The 17,318-nt window shown below is 50.5% G+C and overlaps 1 protein-coding gene across 3 annotated transcripts in view; it reads right to left on the bottom strand.

Annotated features, from left to right (window-relative positions):
* Positions 1–12,451, bottom strand: part of Stx2 (syntaxin 2) — a 24,496-nt gene extending 12,045 nt beyond the window's left edge. For all 3 annotated transcript variants that reach the window (XM_021186770.2, XM_021186768.2, XM_029533783.1), the window contains exons 1-3: positions 12,296–12,451; positions 4,268–4,345; positions 227–326 (exon numbers count right to left, since the gene is read on the bottom strand). In XM_021186770.2, coding sequence (XP_021042429.1) covers positions 227–326; positions 4,268–4,345; positions 12,296–12,325 — 208 coding nt within the window. In that variant the 5' untranslated portion in view covers positions 12,326–12,451. The remainder of the gene's footprint in view (positions 1–226; positions 327–4,267; positions 4,346–12,295) is intronic.
* Between the last annotated feature and the right edge of the window lie 4,867 nt (positions 12,452–17,318).

The following is a 17,318-nucleotide window of genomic DNA, read 5'->3' on the forward strand; positions in this document are numbered from 1 at the left end:
GAGGCAGAGGCAGAGGCAGGCGGATCTCTGAGTTCGAGGCCAGCCTGGTCTACAGCGTGAGTTCCACGACAGCCAGGACTACACTGAAAACCTTTGTCTTGAGAAACAAACAAAACAAAACAAAACAAAACAAAATTCCTGGGATGCCAAGGGGGCCTAGGTGTGGTGAGCACATGGTACCATCTAAGGAGAAGCTGGAGGACAGACGGAGAGCTGACAGACTTACTTCCTTCTGGGTTTGGAGCAGACAGGATGACGCTGTGGTTCTTCTTCACGTCCTCTACGTGCTGAGCAATCCTGGCTATGCTGCTTCGAATCTCCTCTACCTACGAGGGAGGGAGACACTGTGATAAGGCCAACGCCACCTCCGCTGTCCATCCCCTGGGGGGGGGGGCAGGAGTGAGTGACTCGCTATCCCGCTGGGGGGAAGAAAACAACGCAGTGCCAGCAAGATGTCTGAAGGCACTTGCCACCAAACAGGACAAGCCGAGTCTGATCCCTGGGACCATCCGGTGGAAGGAGAAAGCCTACTCCTAAAGGCTGCCCTGACTTCCACTTGCACACTGTAACACAAACGTGAGTGTACACACATGTGTGTACATACACATACACAACATGTGCACATATACACAATTCAAATGCAGTAAAAATAGAAATCTACCAGAGTCCTACTCTTAGGTCTAAAACATTTGCCAGCAAAAACTGTGTGTTGTAAAAATCCCTACACTGGAGCCCAAGTACCACCACAGGCAGTGCGAAGTTAAGGCATGCAACTCCATACCTCACAGCACCGTCAGCAGTGAGCACTCCGCGCCCATGGAGGTCAAGGGAGCATGCTCCCATGAGGAAGCCGTCACCATCCAAGTGGACGGCCCTTCAGGCATCCTCCTGAGTCCTGCATGGTGTGAGTAACTCACTACAAGACACACTCAGGTGGACTTTCGTCTCTAAAACTCTATGGTTATGCAACTGATAGTGTCCTGGTCCCCGTGACTGGTACATTATATAGCAAAGGACCTTATATAGATTCAACTTAGGAGATGAGGAAGCTTGGGGGTTATCCAGGATGGACTTAGATATAACCTGCCTACAGAGATGCCATGTGGCAGCCAAGACAGGAGGACCACCACCAGTTCCTCTTCCTCCCTTCACTTTAAAATGATTATGTAATTATAACCACCATACTGTCACATCCAGATAGTGCCATCCATGGCAAACAAGGTCTTCACGGGCCTAAGACTTGAGCTGGGAAGCTATTCTGGTTGTGGTATGGTGTGAATGAAAATGACCCCCACAGGCTCATAGGGAGTGGCCCTATTAGGGCTTGTGGCCTTGTTGGAGGAAGAGTGTCACTGGGGGTGGGCTCTGAGGTGTCAAAAGCTCAAGCCAGGCCCGTGTCCCTCTCCCTGCTGCCTGTGGATCAAGATGCCACCATGCTTCCCGCCATGACAACAGTGCACTAAACCTCTGAAACTGTAAGCCAGCCCCAGTGAAATGTATTCCTTTGTGAGAATTGCCGTGGTCATAGTGTCTCTTCACAGCAATAGACACCCTGACGAAGACTCTGGGTGATCTAGCTGATCTGACAGACTAAAATATAATGTCAGGATGGGGAGGTGTTATGATGACAAGTGAGTGCTATGCTTTCAGGAGGGAGGAGCTACGGGCCAAGAAAGCTATTCTCCAGAGAAGCGTGGGCCCTCATCCCACCCCACCCCCACCCCCGCAGCGTTTAGATCTCAGCTTGACCCGTGCCCGTACAACTAACTCTCCGAAGACAAATGGTGCTGGGGCTAGAAGATAGTGTGTGCTCGTATGAACCCTCGGCCTTCAGCCACTTGTCAGGTGAAACGGTAAGCGCATAGTTACATGTTTTTATGAACTTGTACCTTCCTTCTGGTGGTGGTTGGGGTGGGGATGCCCTTCACAGGCTCCTGTATTTGATACTTGGTACCCAGCCGATGGCATGTTTGGGTAGGTTTTAGAGGTGTGGCCTTGATGGAGGAAGTAAGGTCACTGGAGGCAGGCCTTTAGGTTTCACCGCCTCGAGGCATTCTGTTTTGTACTTGCAGTTTAAGATGCGAGCTGTGTTTCTGTGGCTCCGGCAGCCATGTCATGCCAAGGTTCCCTGCCATGACCACGTATCCCTCTGGAACCGTCAGCCCCAACTAATTCTCCTCTCTAAGTTATCTCGGTCATGATGATTCATCACAGCCAACAGGAAAGTAATTAATACACCTCCAGGTCACTGAAACTATACATAGTGAGCCGAGTTGTGTAGAGATTGGCTTTTGAGTCTATGGAGGCAGCATGGTCCTGTGTCCTAAGTCACCTCTGAACAACTCTGTCCTTGCACCTCCCCCAGGGTGCAGGAATGAAGAGGCACATACCTCAATGTCACTGTGACACTATATCCCTCCTGAAGGGTGGTAGGGACCCAGGAAACCATGGCCCAAGGTCCAGAAACATGCTGAGAATCGGGGTATTAAAGCTAAATCCAACATGGAACTCCACTGTTGCAGGGCAGAGCAGTGGTTCCTTCAGGCTGGGATGAGGCAGGGCCATCTCCCTTACCACTGCTACCAGAGTGCACAGACATCACACTCAGGAGTGTCATCACATCAACCACGGAAACACCACAACAAAAGTTGGTCCTCAGGACTGGAGAGATGACTCAGTAGTTAGACCACTGGTTGCCCTTCTAGAGGACTTGGGTTTAATTCCCAGCACCAACATAGCAATCCACAGCCATTTATAACTATAATTCTGGGTAACCCAACCCCTTCTTCTGGCCTCTGAAGGCACTGCATGCGTGTGATGCACAGACATACACGTGGGCAAAACATCCAACATTTTAAAAATTTAATAAAAAATAGATTATTTGAGCATCTTGGCTGTGTTGCTATGGAGGCTGAAATCCAGGCACAGTGCTGGTTCCAGTGCACAGATGGCATTTCAATTTCATTTGAAAGTGCCACTTTTGAAGTAACATTGATGGCCTCCTGTCAGAAAGCAAGGAGACAGCCCAGCTCCTAGAATCTCTACTCACCCCTGCCCTCCCAGCAGGTGAAGTCAGATTGGTTCTCCCAGGAAAGGCAGCCGTGGGCCGAAGTACCCTGGGAGGAGGTTCCATGGGAGAGGAGAACACGGTGGTATTGGTGCTGGTCTAGCCTGAGACTACAAGCTGCCCACACAGGGTCTCCTCTGCCCCCTTTAACTATCTTCTTCAGGAAGGTTCTCTCCACACAGGGCCTTGCTTTATTGGTCTTTAACCAAACCCTCTCTGGTCAGGAGCGAAGTCTGTCTTCTGCAGCATTCTGTGATGGGTATGCCCTGGGGGCCTTTCCTCCCCATGGCCTTACATTAACAAGCCCTGTTTGTTTCCTTTTCTAAGGCCTCAGTCCACAGGAGAAATTATGAAATGAAGTCTGTAGCAAATGCACCTCGTGCTCTTGGGGGAATCCAGATAAAAACAACTGCAGTCAATGGCTTCAGAACTCGAGCAACCTGTTTCACAGGTGACCAACAGCAACAGCAAACGTGGCCCCAGGCACTGAGCTGGATGCCAGAATTCCTGCCTCCAAGGGACTAAGAAGCCTGGGTTCCTGAGATGTCTCAAGTCTCCAGGTGAGAGCCTTTAAAAAGCCACTCCAGAGATGTGGTTGGCTTCCCAAGGGAGGAAATATTGCCTGAGATCTTACAGATCCAAGTCATAGGGAGAACACAAATACGGGGCCCTGATCCACGCACCCAGGTACACTGGTCCTACGCCCTGCAATGCCTCCATCCCGTGTGTGCCCAGCCCTCCTCCCAGGCTCTCTGTATGCAGTCACTTGAGGCTGTCTTGAAGTTAACTACTATTGTGACAATGCTAAAAGTCCCCAAGAACTTACATACTTCAAACAACTTTAAACACAGCCATGCTCAGGAGGCTGAGGCAGAAGGATGGCAAGGTCAAAGCTAACCTGGGCCACACCGTGAGGCATCATCTGGAGACTCCAAAATCAAAGCAAGCAAAACTGCAGTCAGTCACACGTCAGTCATGATAGGGATACAAGGAGAAATGGGTGGCGGGGTGACTTCCCAGGTGGCTTCGATGGCACTAGTGCCACACGGGATCACAGTTAGATCACAGGGCCGGCCATTAGCCGAAGCGCAGTTTCAGGGTGCACGAGTGTGCTGCTCTACATGTGACTACAAACACTGCTCTCATGAGGTCACTGCGGCCAGAGGTAAAGTCTGAGGCTGTGCATCCTTAAATACCCACCTGATGGAAGAAACTGTCCATGAAATGGTCCTTCTCCACAATGACGACAGCAGTGTCCCCATCGTCGTTTGCCCTACACTGGAACAGAAAACATTTCCCAGGTGTCACAAAGGCCGAAGAGCAACTCAGGGCCTCAGCTGCTCAGTTCACTGGACACCAAGTGCAGGGGACGAGCCACGCTCCACAGCCTGCAACCATCCAATTGTGCAGCTTCTTCCTGGTGACAGAATCATGGGCTGGAGAAAAGGGGGCAGCTGAGGGGAGTCAATGAAGGCCAGATCCCCACGGCAGGGGCTTTCATCTGCACCAGAATCGGGGCCATTCGAAACAGATTGTTCTCCATGAAGAGATTACTATACGCACGCGCGCGCGCGCGCGCGCGCACACACACACACACACACACACACACACACACCACAGAGTCATGCTGGGGACTGACTCAGGCCTCTGAGCATGCTAGGTATCTTCTCTGAGCACTGGGCTACATCACTATCCCTGTAATATTTATACTTTCTGTAAAGATTAAAAATGCTACTGGGGGTGAAGGCTGGAGAGATTGCTCAGTGGTAAGAGCTGGTTGCTCTTCCAATAGTCCTCAATTTAATTCCCTGCACCCACAGGTGGCTCTTAACTTCTAAAACTCTAGTCCCATGGGACCTGATACCCTCTTCTGGTGTGCAGCACACATGCAGGCAAAATAAAATAAATGAAAAAAAAAAATAACACATGAAAATAATAAGGTGCTACTAGGCTTGGCGGCACGCCCCTGTAATCCCAGGGGGACAGAGGCAGGATGGTCAGAAGTTCCAGATCAGCCCCACTACAGAGTGAGTTCAAGGTCAGCTTGGGAAACAGGAGACCTTATCCAAAAACAATCAAAAACTTTGAGTGCACGGTAGCTTCCAAGGTATGCCAGCGCATGCATACTTTCTGAGAGGATAATGACCGCTGCGCGCTGTGTTTAATAATAATAAACACCCTGACAAGAAGAGAGGAGTTGAGGAAGACAGAATCAATAACAGCAGGGAAGAAGAAAATGACATCACAGACACAGCTAGAACGGGGCTACTTGTTCGAAACAGCCTAAGGTGGGATCCAAGACAACAGAAGCAGGCACTTCCGAAGCCCCCTGCATGGCCTTGGGTCCGGAGAGTTGCCCAGTTGCTGCCTCTGAGGCCTGCCTGGATCCTTGAGAGCACAGGATGCAGAGGAGGGATGCTGGTCCTGCCTGGGCAGCAACCCACCCACCCGGAAGCCTCTCTTCCGGGTTGCCCAAGCCTCTAGCAGCACAGACAAGTCTCAGTTAGCCAGAAGCAGTTTTTGTGGACAGCCATAAGTGGCCCCTGGAAGATGGTCTCTAAGTCTTATGGCTGAGCCCTGCCTGCCAGGAGGCGCAGGGGAGGGACCTGCTGAGCTCTATCCTCCAGGGCAGCCAGCACCGTGAGTCAGCAAGATCAGGCCTCCCTTCCAGCAGCCAAGCCCAGAAAGGCATCTTAGGAACCTCCATTGCTTGGAGGCATCCAGCCTTCACCCTGCAGGCCTGACACACAGAGGTGTTCCTTTACCGCCCATTACAACCCAGGAAACCTTGCAGACAAGATATCACTGCAGTTCTCAGCTAAGAAAACACAAATTTAAGAAGCGTGGTCAAAGTTAGAGTGTGGTGCATATTTATTTACTCATTCATTCATTCTTTATTATTATATTATTATTATTATTATTATTCCTAGCACTCAGGATACAGAAGCTGGGGAATCACTGTGAGTGATCTACATAGTGAGTTCCAGGCCAGTTAGGGTTACACAACAGAGAGACTGTGCCAAAAAAAAAAAAAAAAAACGCCACATGTTTCCACACAGGACCCTCACTGAGGCCCGATCAGCTCTTCCCAAATCATATCCCCACTCCTCTAGTGCTGACTGTGTGGATAAGATGGCTGGTTAATTACAGCTGGGAGTGCTGCTCTAAAACACACGCAAGAGTGTGACAGCACCAGGGACCCCACACAGCCAGGGCCAGCTTAATGAAAAATGTATATCACCTAAAAGGGTGCCTTCTACTTTCATGAAGCATAGCGCAGCAACCCCCCCCACCCTACCCCCAACCCACTCGGTGGGTTGAAACACTGCTCTCCAGATGCCTGGAATGAAGGACAGTGCTGAAGAATTATAGGCTGTCCCAAAGCCCTCAGCCAGGGAGCCACATGTGGAATAGGGGCACTGCCATGCCTTTTTAGGGTGGCTCACTCCAGAGGGGGGCAAGCCAATATCATCAAGCTGACTAGGTCAGCAAGGAAGACAGGCAGCTGAGAACAAAGCAGAGGTTGGCCCAGGGGGCTCTGCATCCTTGGGAATGGAGTGTCAAAGATGGATATCTCAGAATCTAGGAGATGCAAGGAGAAATCCCGGCTTTCCGAGATGCTGACACCCTGATTTCACACCTGAACTCTCAAACTGCCTTAGGAAACTGGGGCAGGAGGATGTCAAGTTTGAAGCCGGCAAGCTAGGCCATAAGTACTTAGGAGGCAGAGGGAGGTGGATCTCTGTGAGTTCAAGGCCAGCCTGGTCTACAGAGCAAGTTCAAGGGCAGCAAGAGAGAGTTCAAGCTACACAGAGAGGACCAAAACCAACCAACCGAACACACAAACCAAACAAACTTGAAGCTATTCTGTACAACACAGCAAGGTAGGAGGGTTCCGGATTTGAGGCTGAACTGGGCTACAGAGTAACCTCTAAGCCTGGGATATACAGCAAGGCGAAGGTAATGCAAAGTAGGAAGGAGAGGGGGAACGAGGGAGGGAGGGGGGAGGGGAGGGTCATGGTGGGGTGGGGTTGTGAGCACCCCAAGAACTCCATTTCTGGCAATCTTCTCTGAGCACGAGCCATGGCCTGAAACGTGCCCAGAGTCTCGAAGGTACACTGCCTTGTGCCTTGAGGCAGACATTCAAGAAAGGGTGACGACAGAATCGGGGGCACAGGGAGAGAAACCAAACCGCAGCTCCATGCAGGCTGCTGGGACAGAAAGTGGCCACTGCCAGGGCCACTGAGAGAAGCCAGACAGAGACTTCCTGGTGGGGAAGTTGTGAGCGAGCGAGGCAGAGAGAGAGAGGGAGAGGCAATCCGCAGGGCTGCAGAGGCCAGGGTAGCTGTCAGGAAGCAGGCTCATCCTGCAGCCAAGAGGCCGAGAGGAAGTCCAGCAATGGCAGATGCTCTCAGACCGTAGAGGTCAGATATATCTTGAGCAAAAACAGGAAATAATTGGTCTATGGAAAAATCCAAACTCTTATACACGACCTGTTGTTCCATTCTGATTTACTAACGTCCTAAAAGGCAGGCAACTCATGGCTCCTCCTCAGTCTTCCACCCTTGACCACGGGACGCCACTGCATGCAGCCAACTCGAAACTGTCTCCAGTGCCGAATCTAGCTCAGGCCTGGGACTCTTATCTGCGCTTGTGCATTACAGAGGTCGGAGACAGAATCGCTCTGGACATAAGAGTCTGGGCGATCCCAGGCAAGTTGCTCCAGCTTTTGTGTTAAAATGAGCAGTGGACCAAAGCCTGAAGCACCCCTCAGAGCAGCAAGACAGATCATACAAAATCTCCAAATGCAAACTGCTCTCTACAGTTCATCTTTTGGGGTTTTATTTTGTTTTTGTTTTTTAAGATTTATTTCTTTTATGTATATGAATGCACTGTCACTCTCTTCAGATACACCAGAAGAGGGCATCAGATCCCATTACCGATGGCTGTGAGCCACCATGTGGGTTGCTGGGAATTGAATTCAGGACCTCTGGAAGAGCAGTCAGTGCTCTTAACCACTGAGCCATCTCTCCAGCCCCCACAGTTGATCTTCTTTTGCAATAAGATCTTCCTAGGTCGCCAGAGCTAACCTAGGACTCAAGACCTTCCTGCCTCTACCTCCCAAACAATGCAACTGTGGCCATTCAAATGAGCTACTTTTTAAGTCCTTCCCAGGTGACTACCACGGGTACCTTTGTCTCAGGTGGACGAATACACAACTAATGAGGAGCCTTCCTGGGAAATTTCAAACTCTGGGTCACCATGGTCACGGCACTGCAGCCATTTTGACCTCAAAATAGAACCCCAGGTCTGATCTATGAGAAAGCAGCATTTAGATAAGGTGGAAGGGGAACGTTGCTTTTCCTAACTTTCTGGAAACATGGAACCTAGGTTTCAAGAATGTAAGCCCGGGGCAGGGGGGCTGGTGAGATGGCTCAGTGGGTAAGAGCACTGACTGCCCTGCCCTTCCGAAGGTCCTGAGTTCAAATCCCCAGTAACCACATGATGGCTCACAACCACCTGTAATGAGACCTGATGCCCTCTTCTGGGGTGTCTGAAGACAGCTACAGTGTACTTACATATAATAAATAAATAGATCTTTAAAAAAAAACAAAAAACAAAAAAACAAAAAAACAAAAACTCCTGCTCCTCGACTCCTGTCCCAGAGCTTCTTTCTGTGAGGCAGAAAGACAGCTGTCACCCTCTATTTGCATACAAGACAACCTCAACTGTCACTCCTTGGGCACTGGGTGCTGCCGTCTTTGTTTTCTGAGGGTCTTAAACCACCCCAAACTTCACAAGTAGACCAGGCTGGCCTCGAACTCAGAAATCTGCCTGCCTCTCTGCCTCCCAAGTGCTGGGATTAAAGGCGTGCGCCCCCCACTGCCCGGCTCAAGCTGCTTTTAATACACTTTGGCCCTGCAAAGTTTGGCCGCTTTGTGTGTAGCAGTCGAGATGGCCCTCGAAGCTGGCCGTGGTGGATGAAGTTGAGACAAACAAGGGGGGCCCTCTCCTTGTGATGCACACAGCTAAAGCCCTGTAAAACAGAGTTAGGGACAATGACAGGCCCTTAGGGTTTTATCCTAAGCTTTCTCTCTCGTGTTCAGCTTCCTGTCAGCAAGCAAAGAAAGCCACTGGTGGATGAGGCAATTGTCTCTCTGTCTCTCCCCAGCTGCCTTAAGCAACAGGACTGGCAGTCAAGCAGCCATCTGGACTACCCTAGGCCAGCACAAGCCATGTGCAACATTGTACGCTTTGAGGAACCTATACAATACCAGCAGCTGAGTGCCCCAGCTCCTAAGGGCACAGCCTCTGCCAGGGTTTTCAGTCCCCACTCAACTTTCTGCTACCACAAGTCTTTGTGAACTCTGGATGACCCTGTAACCATTCCCCACCCACACCCCCACTAAATCGGAGAGGCGGTGTTGGGGTGGCACAAACACAAACTTTCCTTGGCAAAGGAGGTCTGGGATGGGACCACACTTCTCCCGTCTATATAACCAGGCTGTCCAGCTCATTCAGTGCTCATTTGGTGGGTGCCCCAAACAGGCTTCTTTCTGAGTGGTCTTGCCCCACCCACTCACAGTGGTGCAGGAGGGGACTGGTGGTGTGGAGAGAGACAGGTACAGCAAGCTCTGACAGTGGAGTAGAGGGCCTGACAGCACATTGAGTCACAGCAGCCATAGGGGAGGAACCTCGAGACCAGGGGCAGCAGCAACAGCAGGGACAGCACAAGTGTCAGTGATTGCATAGAAGGAAACAACAGTTCTGGGGAGTAACAGGAAGGCACAGAGACAGTCAGAGCTGAGGCCGGAGGCGCACAGCACGGAAGCTCTTAAGGGCCTGAGAAGCAGGGGCTGGAGAGACAGCTCAGTGGTTAAGAGCACTGATTGCTCTTCCAGAGGACCAGGACTCAATTCCCAGCACTTGCACGACAGCGCCTAACTTTCTGTGACCCCGGGAACCAACATACTCACACAGACACACACGTGCTGGCAAAACACCAATGCACATCAAGTAAAAAATAATAATAATAATTTGTTGTTGTTGTTGTTGTTTTTGTTTTTCGAGACAGAGTTTCTCTGTGTAGCCCTGGCTGTCCTGGAACTCACTCTGTAGACCAGGCTGGCCTCGAACTCAGAAACCCGCATGCCTCTGCCTCCCAAGTGCTGGGATTAAAGGCATGTGCCACCACACCAGGCTTTAAATAAATTATTTAAAAAGGAAGCGGTGGTGGCGGAGAAGAGGACCAGGAGCCTAGTCACCGGAACAGTTCCAAAGAGCTGCCAAGGTCTGAGGCAGCCTCCTGCCCAGGGACACTTGCTCAGGGTCCCACTCCTAGCACCTGAGCTGTATGACACTACAGGGCGCCACCTGCTGCTGCTGCTGCTGCTCCAGGCCATCAACAAAACCTGCCAAGAGTCCAGCGCTGGGGCAGTTTGCAAACTGCTCTCCTTCCCAGGTTTCTCCCTCAATCCAGCCAAGGGTCCACACACACACACACACACACACACACACACACACACACACACAGGCCAGTGGAGATCATAAATCGTGTCAGCACAGCAACACAGATGCTTGTGTGTTGACAGTGAAAAGCTGCTGGCTCAAGGGAGCAGAGACATGAACGGTTACAGGGTCTGGGAAGGGGGAAAGGGAGCGGGGCACACAGGTGACTCTGGGGTCAGGCTGCATCGAAGTGCGCGACTGTGGCTGATGCCTGAAGTAGCCAGCGAGGAGGGTTTTGAGGTCCTCTCCCTGTGTTTCTTAAAAGACAGGGTTTTTCTCTGTAGCCCTGGTTGTCCTGGAACTCACTCTGTAAACCAGGCTGGCCTTGAACTCAAAGATCCGTCTGCTTCTGTCTCCCAAACGCTGGGGTTAAAGGTGTGTGCCACCACAGCCTAGCTGGTCTTGAGGTTCTCATCCCAAAGGAATGATAAACACCTGATATATATATATATATATATATATATATATATATATATATATATAGCCTGAATGTGACATTCTACCCCAAAACTGGGTACAATAACTGGATGCTGCAAATGAAGATATATATATACTGTAAACACACTCCCCTTTAAAAAGCTCAGCTTTTCTCTTCTCGAAATGCTCACTAGTGACTAAAGCCCTGTGTTAAAGCGTAAATACAGTTCTGGTCCCCGGTGCACGGGGAAAATACCTAAGGCAGCTGTGGGTAGTGCTGACCGAAGCAGGTACCTAGTCCCTGAGCTCCAGGTTTGTGTGGGGTGTCTGCGAGGGACGCAACACACAGCATTCTGTATCAGGCCATGAAACAAAGCAGTTGGAAAGGGTACCATCCAGGGTGGGGCAGGCAGTTGGAGACGTTGTGATAAGAGCCTTGCAAAAACAAAAAACAAAAAACAGGCAGGCAGTCCAACATCAGCCCAAGCCCAGCCGTTGCTCCTTGCCTAAAACCCTGAGCCACACTCTCACCCACTGAAATCAACCCTGTCAGGTAGCCAAAAGGACTCCGACCCAAACATTGGTCCACAGGAGTAGTGCCAGGGCAGGCGGAGAGGACTCACCCAGACACCTACCAGCATCTGTGCCCAGAAATGCTCCGTTAAGACTAAGATGCTCCCAGCACCAGCCCTGAACCTCTCCCACAGCCCACCCCGGGAGTCCCAACAAACTGTGACCCTCGGAACCCAAGGAAGACCAGGACCCTTGTCCCAAGAATCGACTTGCATGCAGCCCTGACCAGGGTCTCCTGGAGACCTCCCAGGAATGCTCCTGAAACCCCACCCTAACACCCCTGAAGACGCCAGGGACCCTAGGGCCCTTCCCCCTGAGACTCTGCACAGAAAGACCGATTGGGTTCCTCTTGTGACTCTTGAAGAACCGAAAGCTCCCTGGGACCCTGCTAGGAGGCTGCCTGGATCCTTCCCGAAGACTACGCCCTGCCACCCCAGGAGACACCGAAGCCTCTGGAGGCCCCGGGACATCTAGAACCCTCTTATTAGATTCCCTCCTAGAGACGCTGCCCAGTTCCCTCCAGGGGCGTTCCTCCTCGGAGCTCCCTCCCCAGGGTCCCCTCCTGGACTCCCCTCCGGACCCCCTACTCAGACTCCTCCTAGGATCTTGCTTCTGGACTCCCCTCCTTGCGTCTTTCCACCCCAACTCCTCAGGTTCTTCCTGGGGTCTTTGCCCCGACCCACAGCAGCTCGCCCGCCGGCCCGGACCGCTATGCGGCTTTCTGCTCACCGCCGTGAGGTCGGGCAGCCGGTCCCGCATCCCCACCGGCCAGCAGGGCGGGGCACCCGCCGCTCAGCTGCCCCGCCGCACACTCTCGGGTGGCCGCGTCGCTGCCTCTGCCTGCCGGGGTCCTGGCCCCGCGCCGCCTCCCTCCCTCGGGCAGGCGCTGCCACGGCAACCGCGCCCGCGCTCTCTGCGCTTGCGCCTGCCCCACCCCCTCCCGCGGGACCCAAGGCACCTGGGCGGGTCGTCGCGAGGGGTGGGGAAGTGGGTGTGGTTCCATGTGGGGGCGTGGCCTGGCCTAATGTACTCTAGCTGCGTGGCTTGACGGGTTAACACGCTGTCCGCCCTTGCTGGTTTCTGCACTTTCGCTCGTTTTGTTTACATAAAACATTCGAGAGCTGGGGCTATAGGTCAGTGGTTAGCCTTTGCCTACCATGCCCTAGATTTAAAGCCCAACAGCGAAAAGGCAAAATTCTAAATTCACCATCCTAGCACACATTGACAGCAAAGGAATTAGAATAAGGTAGGAATTAGAATAAGATCACCTCTCCTAACCCTGAGAGCTCCATACTTGGGTCCTCAAAGAAAACCTGCAAGTCCCACCCTGGATACAGTTCTGGTGGGAGAATCAGGCAAAGCGGCTGCTGTTTCTAGTCACTGTGGCAGTGTACCCATCAAAAGCTAAGTTAGGGAGGGAGGATTTATCTTGGCTCATGGTCTCAGGGGCTAAAGTTCATTGTTTCAGAAAAATGATGGCTGCAGATGGCCGCCGACATTGGAGGAGGGGGAGAAGAGGGGCCATTAACCTTAGCCCTTCACATTTTGGAGGGACAGGTGGCCAAGGCAGACAGGACAGGTGTGGTCCAGGCTATAGCCCTCGAGGGTAGATCTCCAGCCACTCACGTTCTACAGTGAGACCACCCTTCCTAAAAGTCCCACATCCTCCCCAAAGCGTGCCACCAGCTGAGAAACAAGGATTCCAGCACAGGAGTCTGCGGAAGACATTTCACACAGTCAAATCACAACCCAGGAAAGGAGAACTATTGACACCTAACGCCAGCAAAGAGGTGTGCATCGATAGGGTGGGGAAGACCAGAGGTGTGCCCCTCCTAGAGAGCCAATACCCCAGTGATGGTAAAATTTGATTGTCACGGAAGAGATAAGCCTCTGGGCTCCTTTAGGAGGGATTGTCTAGATTAGGGAAATTGACAAGGGGAAGGAACTCTTCTTAGCTGTGGGCAGCACCATCCCATGTTCTGGGGTCCTGATTCAAAAAGAGGAGACAGCTGAGCGCCAGCACCCATCCCTCCCTGCTTCCTGACTGTGGATGCCACGTGACCAGCTGTCTCAACCCGCTGACATAACTCCCCTGCCATGACAGACTTGCAACTGTGAATGAAAGTGAAAGTTAGCCTATCTGACTTCCTTCTTTCTTTCTTTCTTTCGTTTTAAGATTTTATTATTTATTACATGTAAGTACACTGTTGCTGTTCTTCAGACACTCCAGAAGAGGGCGTCAGATCTCATTACAGATGGTTGTGAGCCACCATGTGGTTGCTGGGAATTGAACTCAGGACCTTCAGAAGAGCAGTCAGTGCTCTTACACCGCTGAGCCATCTCTCCAGCTTCTCTCTCTCTCTCTCTTTCTCTCTCTTTGTCTTTCTTCTTTACTTTCTTTCTTTTTTAAACATTTGCTTATGGGTAGCACACACGTAGAGGTGAGAGAACAACTTTCAGATTTGGTTCTTTTCTACTATGTAGGTTCCTGAGACAGAACCTAGGCCAGGCTTGGGGGGAAATACTTCTAACTGCTGAGCCATCTCACCAGCCAGTGGCTTTCATTCTCAGCGTGTGTGCTAAGTCTCTGCAGGATGGGGCACACTTACCAGTACTGTGCCACAAATTTGTGGGAGCCTCTCCTTACGTTGGTGTTCCCCAAATATGAACCGAGCTGGACACGGTCTAGGACTAATGCTTCAGGCAGCAAGGCTGATCTGAGAAGAAAACAGGGAGGAAGACGGGAGGGAAAGATGGAGGGAGAAGAGAAGAAAATTTTTGTTTGTTTTTGTTGTTGTTGTTTTCTGTTTTGTTGGTGGTACGTTTTGTTGTTGTTGTTGTTTTATTTTGGCTTTGTATTTGTCTTTTTCGAGACAAGGTTTTCTTTGTGTATTCCTGACTGTCCTGGAACTCTTGAACTCATAGAGATCCACCTTTCTATCTCTCCTGAGTGCTGGGATTAAAGGTGTGTGCCACCATCTCCCGGCCTAGCATGTATATAATTTATAAAAACATTTAAACTCTAAAGTTAGAAGGCTTTAGGTTGTGTAGGCAGTCTTTTGTTTCACTTTGTTTCTTTTGAGACAAAGTCTCCAAGAACCCAGGCTGGCCTCAACCCACCCTGTGTAGCTGAGGATGACATGACCTTCTGACTCTCCTTTTTTTGTTGCTGTTTTTTTGTTTTTTGTTTTTTCGAGACAGGGTTTCTCTGTATTGCCCTGGCTGTCTTGAAACTCACTTTGTAGACCAGGCTGGCCTCAAACTCAGAAATCTGCCTGCCTCTGCCTCCCGAGTGCCGGGATTAAAGGCGTGCGCCACCCAGCCCGGCTCTGCACTAGCCTTCTAAATGCCGAGATCACAGGCATATGATACTATGTCTGGGAACAAAAGCAGGTTGAAGGTTACATTTCTATTCTGAGTGGTGGTTCTTACCTGTAGTTACAGGATCTGGAGGCTGAAGCAGAAGGATTGATACAAATTTGAGCCAACACAGGGTACATATTGTGAGACCCTGTTTCAACAACAACAATCTATTTCTGTATTGTTTCAATGGGAAAACATGCTAAAAAAAAAAAAATATCCAGGCTGGGCGNGGNGGCACACGCCTTTAATCCCAGCACTCAGGAGGCAGAGGCAGGCAGATTTCTGAGTTCGAGGCCAGCCTGGTCTACAAAGTGAGTTCCAGGACAGCCAGGGCTATACAGAGAAACCCTGTCTTGAAAAGAAAAGAACAAAAAACAAAACAAAACAAAACAAAAATCCAGGTAGCATGGAGACACTGTGGGGACCAAGAGAATGAAATAACTACTAAGTGATCTTAAAGTTGATCTTCACATCTGAGACATGTTACCCACGCATATTGTAAACTATTGGGTTTTTTTCCTAGTGCTGGGACTTAAACCCAGGCCCTTATGCATGCTAGATGAACACTTCACCACTGAGCTGTACCTCCAGCTCTATGGTTTCTATAGTTTTCAATTTTTAGGCAGGATCTCATCAGTTGCTCAGGCTGGCCTTGAATTTTTCTCTGTAGCCCACACTGGCCTTGAATTTGTGATCCTTCTGGGTTTACAGACTTGGATGGGAGTGTGGGAAATCCATCTTATAAGGGTTGTGTTATATCCACAGAGAGAGATGTTGGACTGTAACCACCTCTCACTATGAATGGGACCCTTGAGAAGAAGGGATCATTTGCAGTTCAGCTTAATGTGAGATGAAGTCATGACTCAGGGCTCTACTTCAGCAATAGTGTTCCCAGAAGAGGAGAGTCAGAGACAGACATGGAGAGGGATAATACAGCGGGGATGTGGTGACTGTGTCACTGCAGTCAGGTAGCTACAAACCAAGGGGTGGCCACGAATGCCAGCAACTCAAAAGCTCAGGGGGACAGCTGGGGACATATCCCCAGGAGCCTTCAGAGACAGCATGGGCTGCCCACTCCTGGGTTTCAGGCTTTCAGAAACATCTCTGGCAGGGCCTGGTGGTGCAGGCGTGTCACCCCAGGTTCTCAGAAGACAGGCAGGAGGACTCCAAGTTCAAGTCCAACCTGATTCAAGGATATTCTGGGAAATTTAATGAGATGTTTGTCTCTAAGTGAAGTGTAACAAGATGGGTGGCTGGAGGATGTAGCTCAGTAGGAGTGTTTGCCTAGCAACTGTGAGGCCTTGGGATTAGTACCAGGGTGGGGTAGGGAATCCATTTCTGTCCTATTAAGGGTCCCAGTTTGTGGTATTTTGTTAAGCCAATGACACCTCGTAATTATCTTATAAATAGCACAGTTATGCTGTGCATAGTGGCTGTTGACACAGCTTATTAAGAATCCACTTTTAAAATCAAGCATTGAAAATGTGTCACACATCTCGAAATTAAAAAAGCCAATGTTTGAGATAAATACACACTGGAACATATGCTAGAAAGAATAATAGGATGCTATATATTCATACACACACACACACACACACACACACATCTCTACCTATGAGCATCCCAGGCCTGCCTCAACTTTTAAGAAGTCCTAGAACAGCCGGGTGGTGGTGGCACATGCCTTCAATACTAGCACTCGGGAGGCAGAGGCAGGCTGATTTCTGAGTTCGAGGCCAGCCTGGTCTACAAAGTGAGTTCCAGGACAGCCAAGGCTACACAGAGAAACCCTGTCTCAAAAAACAAACAAACAAACAAAAATCCTAGAACAGTTTCCGGTTTTCTTCTGGTATCTCCTCTCCTTTCTTAAGACCAGATTCTTCTAAAGTGACACGGAACACAGAGTGAACGAACCCAGAAACTGCAAGAGTTTGGGAGGATAGCACACTGCTCTTAAAAGTCCCTCTAGCCTGAGGAACTGCCATCACTCCTAACCTGGGAGGCCAGCTTAGTATGACTGGCATCTCTCGCATTCCAAAGACAAGTCTGAGATCAAGGTCCTCCACAGCTGGGGTCTGGGAAAGCCACTTCCCACTCCTGGGTCCTGGCATGGTGGGAAGGGAAAGAGAGCTCCCTGGGGACTCTTGTGCTGTTGAGACACTCTCAGGAAGGCCAGGGACTCACTGTATAGCTGAGGCTAGCCCCAATCCTCCAGCTTCTGCCCTGAAAGTGTTGGGATTATCACTACACCAGGCTTTGTGAGGACACCTCTCTCTCTCTCTCTCTCTCTCTCTCTCTCTCTCTCTCTCTCTCTCTCACACACACACACACACACACATGACCCAAACTGACCTCAAACTCCCTATGTAGTCAAAGATGACCTTGAACTTCA

The sequence above is a fragment of the Mus pahari genome, chromosome 23 (assembly GCF_900095145.1).
Source record: "Mus pahari chromosome 23, PAHARI_EIJ_v1.1, whole genome shotgun sequence".
Lineage (NCBI taxonomy): Eukaryota > Metazoa > Chordata > Mammalia > Rodentia > Muridae > Mus > Mus pahari.